The following is a 22,314-nucleotide window of genomic DNA, read 5'->3' as shown; positions in this document are numbered from 1 at the left end:
CCCGTCCCTGGTCTGCCTGATTCTCTGCCTGGACCCGCCCCTGGTCTGCCTGATTCTCTGCCTGGACCCGTCCCTGGTCTGCCTGATTCTTATCCTGGACCCGTCCCTGGTCTGCCTGACTCTCTGCCTGGACCCGTCCCTGGTCTGCCTGGTTCTCTGCCTGGACCCGTCCCTGGTCTGCCTGATTCTTATCCTGGACCCGTCCCTGGTCTGTCTAACTCTCTGCCTGTACCCGTCCCTGGTCTGCCTGATTCTCTGCCTGGACCCGTCCCTGGTCTGCCTGATTCTCTGCCTGGACCCGTCCCTGGTCTGCCTGACTCTCTGTCTGGACCCGTCCCTGGTCTGCCTGATTCTCTGCCTGGACCCGTCCCTGGTCTGCCTGACTCTCTGTCTGGACCCGTCCCTGGTCTGCCTGATTCTCTGCCTGGACCCGTCCCTGGTCTGTCTAACTCTCTGCCTGTACCCGCCCCTGTTCTGCCTGACTCTCTGCCTGGACCCGTACCTGGTCTGTCCAACTCTCTGCCTGTACCCGCCCCTGGTCTGTCTAACTCTCTGCCTGGACCCGTCCCTGGTCTGCCTGACTCTCTGCCTGGACCCGTCCCTGGTCTGCCTGATTCTCTGTCTGGACCCGTCCCTGGTCTGCCTGATTTTCTGCCTGGACCCGTCCCTGGTCTGTCTAACTCTCTGCCTGGACCCGTCCCTGGTCTGCCTGACTCTCTGCCTGGACCCATCCCTGGTCTGCCTGATTCTCTGCCTGGACCCGTCCCTGGTCTGCCTAACTCTCTGCCAGGACCCGTCCCTGGTCTGCCTGACTCTCTGTCTGGACCCGTCCCTGATCTGCCTGATTGTCTGCCTGGACCCGTCCCTTGTCTGTCTAACTCTCTGCCTGTACCCGTCCCTGGTCTGCCTGATTCTCTGCCTGGACCCGTCCCTGGTCTGCCTGACTCTCTGCCTGGACCCGTCCCTGGTCTGCCTGACTCTCTGCCTGGACCCATCCCTGGTCTGCCTGATTCTCTGTCTGGACCAGTCCCTGGTCTGCCTGACTCTCTGCCTGGACCCATCCCTGGTCTGCCTGATTCTCTGCCTGGACCCGTCCCTGGTCTGCCTGACTCTCTGCCTGGACCCGTCCCTGGTCTGCCTGATTCTCTGCCTGGACCCGTCCCTGGTCTGCCTGATTCTCTGCCTGGACCCATCCCTGGTCTGCCTGACTCTCTGCCTGGACCCGTCCCTGGTCTGCCTGATTTTCTGCCTGGACCCATCCCTGGTCTGCCTGATTCTCTGCCTGGACCCATCCTTGGTCTGCCTGATTCTCTGCCTGGACCCGTCCCTGGTCTGCCTGATTCTCTGCCTGGACCCATCCCTGGTCTGCGTGATTCTCTGCCTGGACCCATCCCTGGTCTGCCTGATTCTCTGCCTGGACCCATCCCTGGTCTGCCTGACTCTCTGCCTGCCTGACTCTCTGTGAAAAACTGCCTAGCTTCCTTCTGCGCCCTCTCTCCAAATTAATGTTGAATGGCCCCTCCAATCCCTGTACAAGGGAGTAGGTCCAAAAGGGAGAGATGAGTGGAGAGAGAGAGAGGGATGAAAGGGGAGAGAGGGGTGAGGGATGAGGATAGAGAGACAACTCAGAACTTCTGTTAAAATCCTAGGACCACTTTGGTCACAACAGCACAGCGAAACTGCTTCAAAATGGAGTCTGAGGCGCACAGAGCCTAACTAACTCTGACACATGGAGCGTCCCTGGTTAATTTGGGCTTTTTAATACATGTGTGGCTACTTTGGAGTCTTTACACTTTGCCCCAACCTCAAACAATCATGCAAGGTGGAACAAACATGTATTGGATGGCTGGTTCTATTTCGGTGCATGTTACATGCGGACGATGTGATTGGAGGAGACAGATTCAGTTGTTACCATTGGCTCCTGGGACATGCGTCTTGCACACTCACTTGGCCATTGCTTGGCATCGCTGTCTCATAGGGTTGGGGTTAGGGTTAGATGTCACAGAATGTTTATGGAAATACATACTTGTCTGGCTGTGAGATCTCTAGGGCAATTGCCCAGCATGTGGATTTCTTTCCATAAAATTGATCTAGTATCTGTCTTTGTGTGTGTATGCGTGCATGTGTGTGTGTGTGTATTTCGGACCTATGGGTGTGTATTTGTTTCTCTCTGTGTGTGTTACTCCAGGATGCGTGGAGTGACAGTCAGGGTCATGTGAGTCTGGACAGCCAACAGGACTACCAGCTGATGGACACCAGGCAGACACCTGAGGGATTCACCCTGCTGTTCAAGAGACCCTTCAGCACATGCGACCCCAGAGATTACATCATAGAGGTGAGAGACAGAGAGAGAGACACACACAGGGGGAGAGGGTGAAAGAGAGAGAGGGAGTGATCACAAAAACAATTCAGAAATACACTACGGAAAAAGAAGGAACAGCACGTCAGAAATCAGCTCAATGTTATTGAAGAATCCATAGTCTCTAACCACTTCTGGGAAAATTAGAAAACACTAAACAAACGACAACACAAAGAATTATCTATCCAAAATGGAGATGTATGGGTAAACCACTTCTCCAATCTTTTTGGCTCTATAACAAAGAACAAACAGCAAAAACATATACATGATCAAATACAAATCTTAGAATAAACTATTAAAGACTACCAGAACCAACTGGATTCTCCAATTACCTTGAATGAGCTACAGGACAAAATACAAACCCTCCAACCCAAAAAGGCCAGTGGTGATGATGGTATCCTCAATGAAATGATCAGATGTACAGACACAAATTCCAATTGGCTATACTTAAACTCTTTAACATCATCCTTAGCTCTGGCATCTTCCCCAAAATGTGGAACCAAGGACTGATCACCCCAATCCACAAAAGTGGAGACAAATTTGACCCCAATAACTACCGTGGGATATGCGTCAACAGTTACTTTGGGAGAATACTCTGCATTTTCATTAACAGCAGACTCCTACATTTCCTCAGTGAAAACAATGTACTGAGCAAATGTCAAATTGGCCTTTTACCAAATTATCATACGACAGACCACGTATTCACCCTGCACACTCTAATTGACAAACAAACAAACCAAAACAGAGGCAAAGTATTTTTTTAAACTTTTATTTAACTAGGCAAGCCAGTTAAGAACAAATTCTTATTTTCAATGACGGCCTAGGAACAGTGGGTTAACTGCCTTGTTCAGGGGCAGAAAGACAGATTTTCACCTTGCCAGCTCGGGGATTTGATTTTGCAACCTTTCGGTTACTAGTCCAACGCTCTAACCACTAGGCTACCTGCCGCCCCTTAATGCGTTATTGATTTCAAAAAAGACTTTGACTCAATTTGGCATGAGGGTCTGCTGTACAAATTGATGGAAAGTGGTGTTGGGGGAAAGACATACAACATTATAAAATCCCAACAAGTGTGCAGTTAAAATAGGCAAAAAACAAGACCCACAGGGCCGTGGGGTGAAAGAGGGATGCAGCTTAAGCCCCACCCTCTTCAACTTATATATTGGCGAGGGCACTAAAATGGTCTGCAGCACCCGGCCTCACCCTACTAGAATCTGAAGTCAAATGTCTACTGTTTGCTGATGATCTGTTGCTTCTGTCACCAACCAATGAGGGCCTACAGCAGCACCTAGATATTCTGCACAGATTCTGCCAGACCTGGGCCCTGACAGTAAATCTCAGTAAGACCAAAATAATGCTGTTCCAAAAAAGGTCCAGTCGCCAGGACCACAAATACAAATTCCATCTAGACACCATTGCCCAAGAGCACACAAAAAACTATACATACCATGGCCTAAACATCAGCGCCACAGGTAACTTCCACAAGCTGTGAACGATCTGAGAGACAAGGCAAGAAGGGCATTCAATGCCATCAAAAGGAACATAATATTCGACATACCATTTAGGAGCTGGCTAAAAATATTTGAATCAGTTATAGAACCCATGGCCCTTTATGGTTGTGAGCCTGGAATACACTCACCAACCAAGAATTCACAAAATGGGACAAACACCAAATTGAGAATCCGCATGTAGAATTCTGCAAAAATATCCTCCATGAACACCAAATAATGCATGCAGAGCAGAATTAGGCTGATACCTGCTAATGATCAAAATCCAGCAAAGAGCCGTTAAATTCTACAACCACCTAAAAGGAAGCGATTCCCAAACCTTCCATAACAAAGCCATCACCTACAGAGAGATGAACCTGGAAAAGAGTCCCCTAAGCAAGCTGGTCCTGGGGCTCTGTTCACAAACACAAACACAAACACACCCCACAGAGCCCCAGGACAGCAACACAAGTAGACCCAACCAAATCATGAGAAAACAAAAATATAATTACTTGACACATTGGAAATAATTAACAAAAAAACACGCAAACAAGAATGCTATTTGGCCCTAAACAGAGAGTACACAGTGGCAGAATACCTGACCACTGTGACTGACCCAAACTTAAGGAAAGCTTTGACTATGTACAGACTCAGTGAGCATAGCCTTGCTATTGAGAAAGGCCACCAAAGGCAGACCTGGCTCTCAAGAGAAGACAGGCTATGTGCACACTGCCCAGAAAATGAGGTGGAAACTGAACTGCACTTCCTAACCTCCTGCCCAATGTATGACCATATTAGAGACACATATTTCACTCAGATTACACAGATCCACAAAGAATTCAAAAACAAACCTGATTTTGATAAACTCACATATCTACAGTGTGAAATACTACAGTGTGCCATCCCAGTAGCAAGATTTGTGACATGTTGCCACAAGAAAAGGTCAACCAGTGAAGAACAAACACCATTGTAAATACAACCCATATTTATGCTAATGTATTTTCCCTTTGGTACTTTAACTATTTGCACATCATTACAACAATGTATATATACATCATATGACATTTGTAATGTCTTCATTCTTTTGGAACTTCTGTGAGTGTAATGTTTACTGTTCATTTTTATTGTTTATTTCACTTTTGTATATTATCTACTTCACTTGCTTTGGCAATGTTAACATATGTTTCGCATGCCAAAAAAGCCCCTTGAATTGAATTGAATTAAGAGAGAGATGGAGAAAGAAAGAGGGGGAAAGAGAGAGAGAGAGAGATAGAGGGAGATAAATAAAGATAGGGAGTGAGACAGAGAGAGAGACAGAGAGAGAACAGTATAGCAGGTGAAAAGAGAGAGACCGAGAGAGAGACAGAGAGAGAGACAGAGAGAGAGAACAGTATAGAAGGTGAAAAGAGAGAGACAGAGAGAGACAGAGAGAGAGGGAGAGAGAGACAGAGACAGAGATAGAGACAGAGAAAGAGACAGAGAGAGAGGGAGAGAGAGACAGAGACAGAGAGAGAGAGAGAGAGAGAACAGTATAGCAGGTGAAAAGAGAGAGACAAAGAGAGAGACAGAGAGAGAACAGTATAGCAGGTGGAAAGAGAGAGACAGAGAGAGAGACAGGGAGAGAGAACAGTATAGCAGGTGAAAAGAGAGAGACAGAGAGAGACAGAGAGAGACAGAGAGAGAAGAGTATAGCATGTGAAAAGAGAGAGACAGAGAGAGACAGAGAGAAAACAGTATAGCAGGTGAAAAGAGAGAGACAGAGAGAGACAGAGAGAGAGACAGAGAGAGAACAGTATAGCAGGTGAAAAGAGAGAGACAGAGAGAGACAGAGAGAGAGACAGAGAGAGAGACAGAGAGAGAACAGTATAGCAGGTGAAAAGAGAGAGACAGAGAGAGAACAGTATAGCAGGTGAAAAGAGAGAGACAGAGAGAGACAGAGAGAGAGACAGAGAGAGAACAGTATGCAGGTGAAAAGAGAGAGAGACAGAGAAAGACAGAGAGAGAGACACAGAGAACAGTATAGCAGGTGAAAAGAGAGAGAACAGTATAGCAGGTGAAAAGGGAGAGAACAGTATAGCAGTAGAAAAGAGAGAGAACAGTATAGCAGGTGAAAAGAGACAGAACAGTATAGCAGGTGAAAAGAGAGAGAACAGTATAGCAGGTGAAAAGGGAGAGAACAGTATAGCAGGTGAAAAGAGAGAGAACAGTATAGCAGGTGAAAAGATAGAGAACAGTATAGCAGGTTAAAAGGGAGAGAACAGTATAGCAGGTGAAAAGGGAGAGAACAGTATAGCAGGTGAAAAGGGAGAGAACAGTATAGCAGGTGAAAAGAGAGAGAACAGTATAGCAGGTGAAAAGGGAGAGAACAGTATAGCAGGTGAAAAGGGAGAGAACAGTATAGCAGGTGAAAAGGGAGAGAACAGTATAGCAGGTGAAAAGAGAGAACAGTATAGCAGGTGAAAAGAGAGAGAACAGTATAGCAGGTGAAAAGAGAGAGAACAGTATAGCAGGTGAAAAGAGAGAGAACAGTATAGCAGGTGAAAAGAGAGAGACAGAAAGAGACAGAGAGAGACAGAGAGAGAAGAGTATAGCATGTGAAAAGAGAGAGACAGAGAGAGACAGAGAGAAAACAGTATAGCAGGTGAAAAGAGAGAGACAGAGAGAGACAGAGAGAGAGACAGAGAGAGAACAGTATAGCAGGTGAAAAGAGAGAGACAGAGAGAGACAGAGAGAGAGACAGAGAGAGAGACAGAGAGAGAACAGTATAGCAGGTGAAAAGAGAGAGACAGAGAGAGACAGAGAGAGAGACAGAGAGAGAACAGTATGCAGGTGAAAAGAGAGAGAGACAGAGAAAGACAGAGAGAGAGACACAGAGAACAGTATAGCAGGTGAAAAGAGAGAGAACAGTATAGCAGGTGAAAAGGGAGAGAACAGTATAGCAGTAGAAAAGAGAGAGAACAGTATAGCAGGTGAAAAGAGACAGAACAGTATAGCAGGTGAAAAGAGAGAGAACAGTATAGCAGGTGAAAAGGGAGAGAACAGTATAGCAGGTGAAAAGAGAGAGAACAGTATAGCAGGTGAAAAGATAGAGAACAGTATAGCAGGTTAAAAGGGAGAGAACAGTATAGCAGGTGAAAAGGGAGAGAACAGTATAGCAGGTGAAAAGGGAGAGAACAGTATAGCAGGTGAAAAGAGAGAGAACAGTATAGCAGGTGAAAAGGGAGAGAACAGTATAGCAGGTGAAAAGGGAGAGAACAGTATAGCAGGTGAAAAGGGAGAGAACAGTATAGCAGGTGAAAAGAGAGAACAGTATAGCAGGTGAAAAGAGAGAGAACAGTATAGCAGGTGAAAAGAGAGAGAACAGTATAGCAGGTGAAAAGAGAGAGAACAGTATAGCAGGTGAAAAGGGAGAGAACAGTATAGTAGGTGAAAAGAGAGAGAACAGTATAGCAGGTGAAAAGAGAGAGAACAGTACAGCAGGTGAAAAGGGAGAGAACAGTATAACAGGTGAAAAAGGAGAGACAGTATAGCAGGTGAAAAGAGAGAGAACAGTATAGCAGGTGAAAAGGGAGAGAACAGTATAGCAGGTGAAAAGAGAGAGAACAGTATAGCAGGTGAAAAGAGAGAGAACAGTATAGCAGGTGAAAAGGGAGAGAACAGTATAGTAGGTGAAAAGAGAGAGAACAGTATAGCAGGTGAAAAGAGAGAGAACAGTACAGCAGGTGAAAAGGGAGAGAACAGTATAACAGGTGAAAAAGGAGAGACAGTATAGCAGGTGAAAAGAGAGAGAACAGTATAGCAGGTGAAAAGGGAGAGAAGAGTATAGCAGGTGAAAAGAAAGAGACAGAGAGAGACAGAGAGAGAGACAGAGAGAGAACAGTATAGCAGGTGAAAAGAGAGAGACAGAGAGAGACAGAGAGAGAGACAGAGAGAGAGACAGAGAGAGAACAGTATAGCAGGTGAAAAGAGAGAGACAGAGAGAGAACAGTATAGCAGGTGAAAAGAGAGAGACAGAGAGAGACAGAGAGAGAGACAGAGAGAGAACAGTATGCAGGTGAAAAGAGAGAGAGACAGAGAAAGACAGAGAGAGAGACACAGAGAACAGTATAGCAGGTGAAAAGAGAGAGAACAGTATAGCAGGTGAAAAGGGAGAGAACAGTATAGCAGTAGAAAAGAGAGAGAACAGTATAGCAGGTGAAAAGAGACAGAACAGTATAGCAGGTGAAAAGAGAGAGAACAGTATAGCAGGTGAAAAGGGAGAGAACAGTATAGCAGGTGAAAAGAGAGAGAACAGTATAGCAGGTGAAAAGAGAGAGAACAGTATAGCAGGTGAAAAGAGAGAGAACAGTATAGCAGGTGAAAAGGGAGAGAACAGTATAGTAGGTGAAAAGAGAGAGAACAGTATAGCAGGTGAAAAGAGAGAGAACAGTACAGCAGGTGAAAAGGGAGAGAACAGTATAACAGGTGAAAAAGGAGAGACAGTATAGCAGGTGAAAAGAGAGAGAACAGTATAGCAGGTGAAAAGGGAGAGAAGAGTATAGCAGGTGAAAAGAGAGAGACAGAGAGAGACAGAGAGAGAGACAGAGAGAGAACAGTATAGCAGGTGAAAAGATAGAGAACAGTATAGCAGGTGAAAAGGGAGAGAACAGTATAGCAGGTGAAAAGGGAGAGAACAGTATAGCAGGTGAAAAGGGAGAGAACAGTATAGCAGGTGAAAAGAGAGAGACAGAGAGAACAGTATAGCAGGTGAAAAGGGAGAGAACAGTATAGCAGGTGAAAAGAGAGAGAACAGTATAGCAGGTGAAAAGGGAGAGAACAGTATAGCAGGTGAAAAGGGAGAGAACAGTATAGCAGGTGAAAAGGGAGAGAACAGTATAGCAGGTGAAAAGAGAGAACAGTATAGCAGGTGAAAAGAGAGAGAACAGTATAGCAGGTGAAAAGAGAGAGAACAGTATAGCAGGTGAAAAGAGAGAGAACAGTATAGCAGGTGAAAAGGGAGAGAACAGTATAGTAGGTGAAAAGAGAGAGAACAGTATAGCAGGTGAAAAGAGAGAGAACAGTACAGCAGGTGAAAAGGGAGAGAACAGTATAACAGGTGAAAAGGGAGAGACAGTATAGCAGGTGAAAAGAGAGAGAACAGTATAGCAGGTGAAAAGGGAGAGAAGAGTATAGCAGGTGAAAAGAGAGAGAACAGTATAGCAGGTGAAAAGGGAGAGAACCGTATAGCAGGTGAAAAGGGTGAGAACAGTATAGCAGGTGAAAAAGGAGAGAACAGTATAGCAGGTGAAAAGAGAGAGAACAGTATAGCAGGTGAAAAGGGAGAGAACAGTATAGCAGGTGAAAAGGGAGAGAACAGTATAGCAGGTGAAAAGAGAGAGAACAGTATAGCAGGTGAAAGAGAGAGAACAGTATAGCAGGTGAAAAGAGAGAGAACAGTATAGCAGGTGAAAAGGGAGAGAACAGTATAGCAGGTGAAAAGAGCGAGAACAGTATAGCAGGTGAAAATGGTGAGAACAGTATAGCAGGTGAAAAGAGAGAGAACAGTATAGCAGGTGAAAAGGGTGAGAACAGTATAGCAGGTGAAAAGGGTGAGAACAGTATAGCAGGTGAAAAGAGAGAGAACAGTATAACAGGTGAAAAGAGAGAGAACAGTATAGCAGGTGAAAAGAGAGAGAACAGTATAGCAGGTGAAAAGGGTGAGAACAGTATAGCAGGTGAAAAGGGTGAGAACAGTATAGCAGGTGAAAAGGGTGAGAACAGTATAGCAGGTGAAAAGGGTGAGAACAGTATAGCAGGTGAAAAGAGGTAAAGAGAGGAATAATAAAGACTTTGTGCTTGATTCTGATTGGCAGGAGGGTACCGTACACCTGATATACGGAGTGTTGGATCAGCCAATCCGCTCGCTCCAGCAGCTCAACCTGTCCCAGATTGAGACGGGAGTGCAGAGGGCCCTCCTGCTGCGCCCAGACACCCCGTCACCCTCCCTGCCCCGAGACGTACAGACCCTGGAGGTCCGGACCCCCGACATCACCATCCCCACCCAGGAGACCACCTACTGGTGCCACATCTTCCAACTGCCACCCAATATGCCCAAGAACCACATCGTCATGGTAAATCACTAAACCTAGTCCTATACAATGATGGAACCATAGAATTAGAATGACATTTATTTATTCCATAGAATTAGAATGACATTTTGTTATTCCATAGAATTAGAATGACATTTAGTTATTCCATAGAATTAGAATGACGTTTAGTTATTCCATAGAATTAGAATGACATTTAGTAGCTCCATAGAATTAGAATGACGTTTAGTTATTCCATAGAATTAGAATGACATTTAGTTATTCAATAGAATTAGAATGACATTTAGTTATTCCATAGAATTAGAATGATGTTTAGTTATTCCATAGAATTAGAATGACATTTAGTTATTCGATAGAATTAGAATGACATTTAGTTATTCCATAGAATTAGAATGCCATTTAGTTATTCCATAGAATTAGAATGACATTTAGTTATTCCATAGAATTAGAATGACATTTAGTTATTCCATAGAATTAGAATGACATTTAGTTATTCCATAGAATTAGAATGACATTTAGTTATTCCATAGAATTAGAATGACATTTAGTTATTCCATAGAATTAGAATGACATTTAGTTATTCCATAGAATTAGAATGACATTTAGTAATTCCATAGAATTAGAATGACATTTAGTTATTCCATAGAATTAGAATGACATTTAGTAATTCCATAGAATTAGAATGACATTTAGTTATTCCATAGAATTAGAATGACGTTTAGTTATTCCATAGACTTAGAATGACATTTAGTTATTCCATAGAATTAGAATGACGTTTAGTTATTCCATAGAATTAGAATGACATTTAGTAGCTCCATAGAATTAGAATGACGTTTAGTTATTCCATAGAATTAGAATGACATTTAGTTATTCAATAGAATTAGAATGACATTTAGTTATTCCATAGAATTAGAATGATGTTTAGTTATTCCATAGAATTAGAATGACATTTAGTTATTCCATAGAATTAGAATGACATTTAGTTATTCCATAGAATTAGAATGACATTTAGTTATTCCATAGAATTAGAATGACATTTAGTTATTCCATAGAATTAGAATGACATTTAGTTATTCCATAGAATTAGAATGACATTTAGTTATTCCATAGAATTAGAATGACATTTAGTTATTCCATAGAATTAGAATGACATTTAGTTATTCCATAGAATTAGAATGACATTTAGTAATTCCATAGAATTAGAATGACATTTAGTTATTCCATAGAATTAGAATGACATTTAGTAATTCCATAGAATTAGAATGACATTTAGTTATTCCATAGAATTAGAATGACGTTTAGTTATTCCATAGACTTAGAATGACATTTAGTAATTCCATAGAATTAGAATGACATTTAGTTATTCCATAGAATTAGAATGACGTTTAGTAATTCCATAGAATTAGAATGCCATTTAGTTATTCCATAGAATTAGAATGACATTTAGTTATTCCATAGAATTAGAATGACATTTAGTAATTCCATAGAATTAGAATGACATTTAGTTATTCCATAGAATTAGAATGACGTTTAGTTATTCCATAGACTTAGAATGACATTTAGTAATTCCATAGAATTAGAATGACATTTAGTTATTCCATAGAATTAGAATGACGTTTAGTTATTCCATAGAATTAGAATGCCATTTAGTTATTCCATAGAATTAGAATGACATTTAGTTATTCCATAGAATTAGAATGACATTTAGTAATTCCATAGAATTAGAATGACATTTAGTTATTCCATAGAATTAGAATGATGTTTAGTTATTCCATAGAATTAGAATGACATTTAGTTATTCCATAGAATTAGAATGACATTTAGTTATTCCATAGAATTAGAATGACGTTTAGTTATTCCATAGAATTAGAATGACGTTTAGTTATTCCATAGAACTAGAATGACGTTTAGTTATTCCATAGAATTAGAATGACGTTTAGTTATTCTGTTAGGGTTATTCTCAGTAATACTATTTCTATGGATGGAACCATCGAGTCCAATTCCATCAAACCCTGGCCCCTAGGCATTCGAATAGACTTGGATAAGTGTATAAATGTCATCAATATGACAATATCCCTCCCAACCTTATTGCTTAGCCCTACCCAATCCTTGGGCATAGCAATGAGTTTGAAAATCAAAACAGCGGAGTCAATACCAATCAATTTCCACCTCTTTTTTCCTCTTCCTCCTCCTCCTCCCCCTCCTCATCCTCCTCCCTCTTCATCACCCTCACCCCAGTATGAGTCGGTGGTAACCCCTGGTAACGAGGCCATAGTGCACCACATGGAGGTGTTTGAGTGTTCTCCTGAGATGAGTACAGTTCCACAGTACAGCGGATCCTGTGACTCCAAGATGAAGCCCGCCAGCCTCAACTACTGTCGCCATGTTCTGGCGGCCTGGGCTATGGGGGCTAAGGTAATACACACACACACCAGAACTGGGTTCAAATAGTATTCCTTTTTTTTCAAGTGCTTACAGTGCCTTCAGAAAGTATTCACACCCCTTGACTTTTTCTACATTTTGTTGTGTTACAGCCTGAATTTAAAATAGATTAAATGTAGATTTTTTGTTGTCTCTGGCCTAAACACAATACTCTATAATGTCAAACTGGAATAATGTTTTTAGAAATGTTTACAAATTAATTAAAAATGAAAAGCTGGAATGTCTTGGGTCAATAAGTATTCAACCCCTTTGTTATGGCAAGCTTAAAACATGTTCAGGAGTAAAAATGTGCTTAACAAGTCACATAATAAGTTGCATGGACAATAATAGTGTTTCACATTATTTTTGATTGACTACCTCATCTCTGTACCCCACACATACAATTATCTGTAAGGTCCCTCAGTCGAACAGTGAATTTCAAACACAGATTCAACCACAAAGATCAGGGAGGTTTTCAGTAGTAGAGAGGCAGGGTGGTAAAGTCTGAGAGACTAGAGATCCACAGAAACAGAGACAAACTGAGGAAAAAACTCAGAGAACCCATGAAAGCCTCAGAGAATGTTACTAGGAAAATACCTATGTCTGAATAACGTTTGGTTCAATAGAAGACTGTTTTGATGAGAGCAGGGAAGCAGTCTCTGGAGGAGCTGGTGTGTGGTGGTGAGGAGTTGAGAGGAGAGGAGCGTGCGTGTGTGTGTTACAGTTTGTGAATCTGTATGTGTGTGTGTGTGTGTGTGTGTGTGTGTGTGTGTGTGTGTGTGTGTGTGTGTGTGTGTGTGTGTGTGTGTGTGTGTGTGTGTGTGTGTGTGTGTGTGTGTGTGTGTGTGTGTGTGTGTGTGTGTGTGTGTGTGTGTGTGTGATAGAGAGAGTGTGTGAGTGTGTGTGTGTGTGTGTGTGTTTTTGTGTGTGTGTGAGTGTGTGAGTGAGAGTGTGTGTGAGAGTGTGTGAATCTGTGTGTTTGTGTGTGAGTGTGTGTGATAGTGTGTGAATCTGTGTGTGAGTGTGTGTGAGAGTGTGTGAATCTCTCTCTGTGTGTGTGTGTGTGTGTGTGTGTGTGTGTGTGTGTGTGTGTGTGTGTGTGTGTGTGTGTGTGTGTGTGTGTGTGTGTGTGTGTGTGTGTGTGTGTGTGTGTGTGTGTGTGTGTGTGTGTGTGTGTGTGTGTGTGTGTGTGTGAGTGTGTGAGTGAGTGAGTGTGTGTGTGTGTGTGTGTGTGTGTGTGTGTGTGTGTGTGTGTGTGTGTGTGTGTGTGTGTGTGTGTGTGTGTGTGTGTGTGTGTGTGTGTGTGTGTGTGTGTGTGTGTGTGTGTGTGTGTGAATCTGTGTGTTTGTGTGTGTGTTCATGTAGGTGGTGGTGATGCTCTGGGATGTGTGAGGCAGAGGAAGACACGTCTTACTGGATAAGAATCACATCACAGTCAGAGAACTGGTGCCTAGTGCCAAGCCTCTGAGCCCTCCCATTGGATTAGCAGACGGAGAAAACAAAAGAGAAATCATGTGTTCTGCTGAGTGGCGAGGGTAGAAGCAGAGCTGGAGAGATGAGATTAGCTAGGAAATATACAGGCCAGTTCAGTGTTAGCACATTCTGGATCCCACACACATCTAAAGGGAAATCTGGCATTATAAAAGAAGGGAGGCGAAAGAAGAGGAGGAAGGCGAGAAAAAGAAAGAGAGGGGGAAGAGAGAGATAGGGGAGAGTGAGGAGGAGGAGGAGGAAGAGAAAGACCGGTTATGTAAAATAGTCCTAGGGATGCTGCCAGGCCGGGGGAGAGAAAATATCCACAAGCTCTCCTCTCCTCTCCGGAATGCTAATAAGATTGATATGAAAATAAGTTTTTATCTCCAAAAGTATTTTTGTTTAATCGTCTATCTCTTTTATGAACAGATCCTCAGAACACATTAGGGGAACATATACCGTAGAGATGTAAAGCGATGGATATAGACGATAGAAATAGAGAGAGACAAACTCGGTGCTGTTTTAGTCTTCTCTGGATCAATAAGAGCTATTGTCTTCCTGCGTTGGCTGAAACTACTCCTTTTAAGGTGGATGATTCACATGTCCAATGATACAAAGTAATGTGATGTTGAATGATAAAAAATAATATGATGTTCAATGATAAAATAATGTGATGTTCAATAATATAAAATAATGTGATGTTCACAATGATATAATAACATGATGTTAACTTTAAAAGATAATGTGATGTTCACAATGATAAAATAACATGATGTTAACTTTAAAAGTTAATGTGATGTTCAATAATAAAAAATAATGTGATGTTCACAATGATAAAATAACGTGTTGTTCAATAATAAAAAATAATGTGATGTTCACAATGATAAAATAACGTGTTGTTCAATAATAAAAAAGAATGTGATGTTGAATGATAAAAAATAATATGATGTTCAATGATAAAATAATGTGATGTTCAATAATATAAAATAATGTGATGTTCACAATGATAAAATAACGTGTTGTTCAATAATAAAAAATAATGTGATGTTCACAATGATAAAATAACATGATGTTAAATAAAAAAAATAATGTGATGTCTAATAATAAAAAATTATGTGATGTTCAATTAGAAAACTAATGTGATGTTCAATGATTGTTCAATGATAAAAAAATAATGTGATGTTCAATTATAAAAATAATGTGACGTTCACAATGATAAAAATAATGTGATTTTCAATTATAAAACCAATGTGATGTTCAACAATAAAAATAACGTGATGTTCAATGATAAAAAATAACGTGATGTTCAATGATAAAAATAACGTGATATTCAACGATAAAAATAACGTGATATTCAACGATAAAAATAAGGTGATGTTCAATGATAAAAATAACGTGATGTTCAACGATAAAAATAACGTGATGTTCAGAGATAAAAATAACGTGATGTTCAACGATAAAAATAACGTGATGTTCAACGATAAAAATAACGTGATATTCAATGATAAAAATAACGTGATGTTCAGTGATAAAAAGAATTAATCTTGTGTGTGTGTGCGTGCATGTGTAGTCTTTCTACTACCCAACTGATGCAGGGCTGCCTCTAGGAGGACCAGCGTCTTCCAGGTTTCTTCGACTAGAGGTGCACTACCACAACCCACTCCTCATATCAGGTAAAATGACCTACCCATCACAGTTATATACTACTATTCTACCCCTAAGAACCTTAGAGCTGGGCTATTAAATTACCACCCCTCAGCAATGTAGTACAACTCGTTTTATTTTCTACCTGGTGGTAAATTGATCAATTACTGTCACTGATTGTCAACAGTCCACCCACCCGGTGTTCCCTGATTGGAGGCAGAGAATGAAAACCAGAAGTACCAGTTGTATAGCTCTGCTCTATAGTCTCCCAATATCTCCCCTGCTTCTTCCATCTTCCTTCTACTCAACACCCGTCTTCATCACTCCCCTCCCTATGTCATCCATCACTCCCTCTACCCCTTCTTCCTAAACCCCATCCTTCTCTCATCTTTTATCCCCTCCCCCACTACTCCTCTTCCCTCCCTCACTACTCCCCTTCTATCTCCCCTTCCCCTATCCTTCCCCCACTACCCTCTTTCTTCCCTCACTTACCCCCCTTCAGTCTCGCCTCCTCCATCAAGACTCCGCCCCTCCCTCTACCTCTCCTCCTTCCTGTCCCCCCTCCTCTCTGACAGGTTCTGGTTGTGCTGTGTCCCCATGCAGGTCGTAAGGACAACTCTGGGGTGCGTCTCTACCACACCCCCAGCTTAAGGAGGTACGACGCGGGCATCATGGAGCTCGGGCTGGTCTACACCCCGGTCATGGCCATACCACCCAGAGAACAGAACTTCCATCTCACAGGATTCTGCACGTCCAAGTGTACACAGACTGTTAGTACACTATCCTTCTAACATAAATCCTTAGAAAACGTGTACGCAGACTGTTGGTACAATATCCTTCTAACATAAATCCTTAGAAAACGTGTACACAGACTGTTGGTAGGCTACAATATCCCTCAGGGATGTCTACTGTAGATACAGGACTGAAACCACTCCTGGACCTTCAATAACAATGGCACCCTGCTGGTAACATTTTACTCAAAGCCCCCAGGTATAATGCATTAAGATGTGGTTGTAATGCATTGTAATACTTGTCATGAGCATAAATGACCCTCTTTGTCTTATTGTAATCAGATAATATTTCTACTTACATGGCTAGAACTACAGTACAGTATCTCAATACAAATGAAACTGACAGGAGTTAGAATATCGTAATGTACCTTTCTTAACGTGTCCAATTCCTCTCATGACCTCCACCAGGCCCTTCCTCCAGGGGGGATCAACATCTTTGCGTCCCAGCTGCACACTCACTTGGCGGGGAGAGGGGTGAGGACGGTCCTGGTGAGGGGTGGAAGAGAGGTGAAGGTGGTACAGGAGGATAAGCATTTCAGCACCCACTATCAGGTAACCCCTCTGGGTGTATACTGTATGCACCAACAAACCCACACGCACACACAGAGCTCTCTCTCTCTCTCTCTCTCTTTCTCTCTCCTCTGTTAAGGTACTACTGAACTCTCCAAGGTTCAGTGAGGCAAGACACACATATCTGGTTTGCTGCTGCAGAACAACACAACTCTCCCTTGACCTGTATTCATATCCTCTCTCTAACTGATCTGTATTCATATCCTTTCTCTAACTGATCTGTATTCATATCCTTTCTCTAACTGATCTGTATTCATATCCCTTCTCTAACTGATCTGTATTCATATCCTCTCTCTAACTGATCTGTATTCATATCCTCTCTCTAACTGATCTGTATTCATATCCTTTCTCTTACTGATCTGTATTCATATCCTTTCTCTAAATGATCTGTATTCATATCCTTTCTCTAACTGATCTGTATTCATATCCTTTCTCTAACTGATCTGTATTCATATCCTTTCTCTAACTGATCTGTATTCATATCCTTTCTCTAAATAGTCTAGATGCAACCTTGAGGGACATAAACAATTTTATTTGTAGATGTTATCGCAGGTGCAGCGAAATGCTTGTGTTTCTAGCTCCAACAGTGTAGTAATACCTAGCAATACAAAAAAGTGTCATGTAAGACTTTCTATTGAGACTCTCTCTGCATGTATTACAACTATTTTCCTCATATCTTCTAACCTCCTGCCTGTACAACACTCTTCCTTGAATCCAGCTCATATCTTCTGACTAGTCAGGATACAAGACAACTTTAAGCAACATCAAAACAAGAAATCACAGCCAGATCATTGTGTTTTATAAAAATAAATAAAGAGAGTTACACTCTGTATATACAAGCTGCCAGTAATTTATTGGGTAAAGCACCACCAATGTTTCAGCATCACAGTGACTTCTTCAGGGTGAAGGTGTTTTTTTGTTGGTGTTTTACCCAATAAATTACTGGGAGTTTATACTGTATAGAGTGAGTGCAAATCTCTTTATTATATATATTTTTTTATAGCCTACAGTTTACTCGCCGTTAGTCAGCACCTCTACTAACGTTTTTTGTCTCATGTTTTTCACTGGATCATTGTGTTTTGAAAGCAATTCCATGGATGTGAATGTTGTTGTCTCCTCCTGCAGATAATCAGAATGCTGAGGAAGATGGTGACAGTGCTGCCTGTAAGTATGCTCCTCTTTCTACTGTCACAGCTGTCTCAGCAGGTGGGATGAGATACCACACAGTACGGTGGGTTTTGTCTACCGAATAAGATCCAGGGAAGGGAACAGGGGCATTGAGAAAAAGAAGGGACTATTACAGACCTGAGGAAGAGAAGATGACTGAGGGTGAAACAAGACGAGAACAACAGAGATGATACCCAGTACTACTACAACTACAGTCTGTCTCTGTCTCTGCTCTGCTGCAGAACAACAGAGATGATACCCAGTACTACTACAACTACAGTCTGTCTCTGTCTCTGTCTCTGCTGCAGAACAACAGAGATGATACACAGTACTACTACAACTACAGTCTGTCTCTGTCTCTGTCTCTGCTGCAGAACAACAGAGATGATACCCAGTACTACTACAACTACAGTCTGTCTCTGTCTCTGCTGCAGAACAACAGAGATGATACCCAGTACTACTACAACTACAGTCTGTCTCTGTCTCTGTCTCTGCTGCAGAACAACAGAGATGATACCCAGTACTACTACAACTACAGTCTGTCTCTGCTGCAGAACAACAGAGATGATACCCAGTACTACTACAACTACAGTCTGTCTCTGTTTCTGCTGCAGAACAACAGAGATGATACCCAGTACTACTACAACTACAGTCTGTCTCTGTCTCTGCTGCAGAACAACAGAGATGATACCCAGTACTACTACAACTACAGTCTGTCTCTGTCTCTGCTGCAGAACAACAGAGATGATACCCAGTACTACTACAACTACAGTCTGTCTCTGTCTCTGCTGCAGAACAACAGAGATGATACCCAGTACTACTACAACTACAGTCTGTCTCTGTCTCTGTCTCTGCTGCAGAACAACAGAGATGATACACAGTACTACTACAACTACAGTCTGTCTCTGTCTCTGTCTCTGCTGCAGAACAACAGAGATGATACCCAGTACTACTACAACTACAGTCTGTCTCTGTCTCTGCTGCAGAACAACAGAGATGATACCCAGTACTACTACAACTACAGTCTGTCTCTGTCTCTGTCTCTGCTGCAGAACAACAGAGATGATACCCAGTACTACTACAACTACAGTCTGTCTCTGCTGCAGAACAACAGAGATGATACCCAGTACTACTACAACTACAGTCTGTCTCTGTTTCTGCTGCAGAACAACAGAGATGATACCCAGTACTACTACAACTACAGTCTGTCTCTGTCTCTGCTGCAGAACAACAGAGATGATACCCAGTACTACTACAACTACAGTCTGTCTCTGTCTCTGCTGCAGAACAACAGAGATGATACCCAGTACTACTACAACTACAGTCTGTCTTTGCTGCAGAACAACAGAGATAATATCCAGTACTACTACAACTACAGTCTGTCTCTGTCTCTGTCTCTGCTGCAGAACAACAGAGATGATACCCAGTACTACTACAACTACAGTCTGTCTCTGCTGCAGAACAACAGAGATGATGTCCAGTACTACTACAACTACAGTCTGTCTCTGCCTCTGCTGCAGAACAACAGAGATGATACCCAGTACTACTACAACTACAGTCTGTCTCTGTCTCTGTCTCTGCTGCAGAACAACAGAGATGATACCCAGTACTACTACAACTACAGTCTGTCTCTGTCTCTGCTGCAGAACAACAGAGATGATACCCAGTACTACTACAACTACAGTCTGTCTCTGTCTCTGCTGCAGAACAACAGAGATGATACCCAGTACTACTACAACTACAGTCTGTCTCTGCTGCAGAACAACAGAGATGATACCCAGTACTACTACAACTACAGTCTGTCTCTGTCTCTGCTGCAGAACAACAGAGATGATACCCAGTACTACTACAACTACAGTCTGTCTCTGTCTCTGCTGCAGAACAACATAGATGATACCAAGTACTACTACAACTACAGTCTGTCTCTGATCTGCTGCAGAACAACAGAGATGCAGAGTTGCCTTTAAAAACAATAAAGAGTAACAACGTAAATATTCTGTAACCCTCTAGGAAGATACGTGTAAAACATTGGCAGAACATTGCCTGATTTGAGTGTGTGTGTCCCCAACAGGGTGACGTCCTCTTGACAAAGTGTACATACAACACAGAGGACAGGAGCCAGCCTACAGTGGTGAGTATGTTTGGTTTTCACTACAAGTGCAGCCATGCAATATAGCAAATGGTTATGCAGACCGCAAACATGCATACACGCATACATGCACACGTGCACTTGAAGGCGAGTCTAGACTGACTGCTCTACAAACCACCTTCATAAATAACTCAATACTATTTATAGAATAGTCAGTTAATCACAATCTACCCATGATACATAACGGTTTCGATGCTCTTCACAGCAGTGGCTGTGTTCGAAGCATCTATCCAGTAACTTTAGCCAACCAGCTTAATGTGTTTAATGTGGGTATATCCTCCTACCACAGACAGACAGGGCTCAGAGCGGCTCTACTGCCCAGCTCAGATCTCAGTAATCTGGGGTCAGACACAGTGAGAAGGAGGCTCTGGGCTGGAGGATGATGATGATGCTCTCTCCTCCTCTCCTCTGATGCTGAGAACAGTGGGACAGAAGTGGACACACACACTCACTCTTACACACGTACAATTGCACGAACAGACACATGCACAAATATAAACACACATACTCACACACTGTCCTCAGTGTTTCTGGTGTTATGATGAGGGCATGCTCTCTCCTCTACTCTGATGCTGAGAGCAGTGAACTCACACACTGTCCTCATTGTTTCTGGAGTTATGATGAGGGCATGGAGGAAATCCTGGGGTTATGATGAGGGCATGGAGGAAATCCTGGGGTTATGATGAGGGCATGGAGGAAATCCTGGGGTTATGATGAGGGCATGGAGGAAATCCTGGGGTTATGATGAGGGCATGGAGGAAATCCTGGGGTTATGAGAAAGTTTCTCTTTCCTCCAGAGGTTGCAATATAGTGAGGAAATTGTTACAGAGAGAGATACTTTGGATCGTCTGCAATCAGATTGCATTGAGCAACAAGATCTGAATGAACAGCTGTCTTTCTCATCTGTTTTTGGTAAATACATTTTTCCTTTGTTGATATCTGTCTTTTGATATTCAAGTGGGATGTATGTGGAGGAGTCTGAAATGTATATGTATGGGGAGGAGTCTGGAATGTATGGGGAGGAGACTGGAATGTATATGTATGGGGAGGAGACTGGAATGTATGGGGAGGAGACTGGAATGTATATGTATGGGGAGGGGTCTGGAATGTATGGGGAGGAGACTGGAATGTATATGTATGGGGAGGAGACTGGAATGTATATGTATGGGGAGGAGTCTGAAATGTATATGTATGGGGAGGAGACTGGAATGCATATGTATGGGGAGGAGTCTGGAATGTATATGTATGGGGAGGAGTCTGGAATGTATATGTATGGGGAGGAGTCTGAAATGTATATGTATGGGGAGGAGACTGGAATGTATATGTATGGGGAGGGGTCTGGAATGTATGGGGAGGAGTCTGAAATGTATATGTATGGGGAGGAGACTGGAATGTATATGTATGGGGAGGGGTCTGGAATGTATATGTATGGGGAGGAGACTGGAATGTATATGTATAGGGAGGGGTCTGGAATGTATATGTATGGGGAGGAGACTGGAATGTATATGTATAGGGAGGGGTCTGGAATGTATATGTATGGGGAGGAGTCTGAAATGTATATGTATGGGGAGGGGTCTGGAATGTATGGGGAGGAGACTGGAATATATGGGGAGGGGTCTGGGATGTATGGGGAGGAGACTGGAATGTATGGGGAGGAGTCTGGAATGTATGGGGAGGAGTCTGGAATGTATGGGGAGGAGACTGGAATGTATGGGGAGGAGTCTGGAAATTTTTATTTATATTTATTTCACCTTTATTTAACCAGGTAGGCAAGTTGAGAACAAGTTCTCGTTTGCAACTACGACCTGGCCAAGATAAAGCAAAGCAGTTTGACACATACAACAACACAGAGTTACACATGGAATAAACAAACATACAATCAAAAATACAGTAGAAAAATCTATATACAGCATGTGCAAATGAGGTAGGATAAGAGAGGTAAGGCAATAAATAGGTCATGGTGGCAAAGTAATTACAATATAGCAATTAAATACTGGAATGGTAGGATGTACAGAGGATGAATGTGTAATTAGAGATACTGGGGTGCAAAGGAGCAAAATAAATAAATAAATACAGTATGGGGATGAGGTAGATTGGATGGGCTATTTACAAATGAGCTATGTACAGGTGCAGTGATCTGTGAGCTGCTCTGACAGCTGGTGCTTAA

General features: G+C 42.4%; 1 protein-coding gene across 1 annotated transcript in view; it reads left to right on the top strand.

Annotated features, from left to right (window-relative positions):
- The window catches only part of LOC139538287 (dopamine beta-hydroxylase-like), a 38,424-nt gene that overhangs the window by 4,140 nt on the left and 11,970 nt on the right, over positions 1-22,314 (top strand). Inside the window, exons 2-9 of the mRNA XM_071340140.1 lie at positions 2,189-2,335; positions 9,699-9,956; positions 12,171-12,347; positions 15,397-15,499; positions 16,074-16,240; positions 16,670-16,813; positions 17,957-17,995; positions 20,070-20,129. Coding sequence (XP_071196241.1) covers positions 2,189-2,335; positions 9,699-9,956; positions 12,171-12,347; positions 15,397-15,499; positions 16,074-16,240; positions 16,670-16,813; positions 17,957-17,995; positions 20,070-20,129 — 1,095 coding nt within the window. The remainder of the gene's footprint in view (positions 1-2,188; positions 2,336-9,698; positions 9,957-12,170; positions 12,348-15,396; positions 15,500-16,073; positions 16,241-16,669; positions 16,814-17,956; positions 17,996-20,069; positions 20,130-22,314) is intronic.

This window comes from Salvelinus alpinus, chromosome 1 (assembly GCF_045679555.1).
Source record: "Salvelinus alpinus chromosome 1, SLU_Salpinus.1, whole genome shotgun sequence".
Classification (NCBI taxonomy): domain Eukaryota; kingdom Metazoa; phylum Chordata; class Actinopteri; order Salmoniformes; family Salmonidae; genus Salvelinus; species Salvelinus alpinus.
This window is presented reverse-complemented; position numbering and strand designations above follow the sequence as displayed.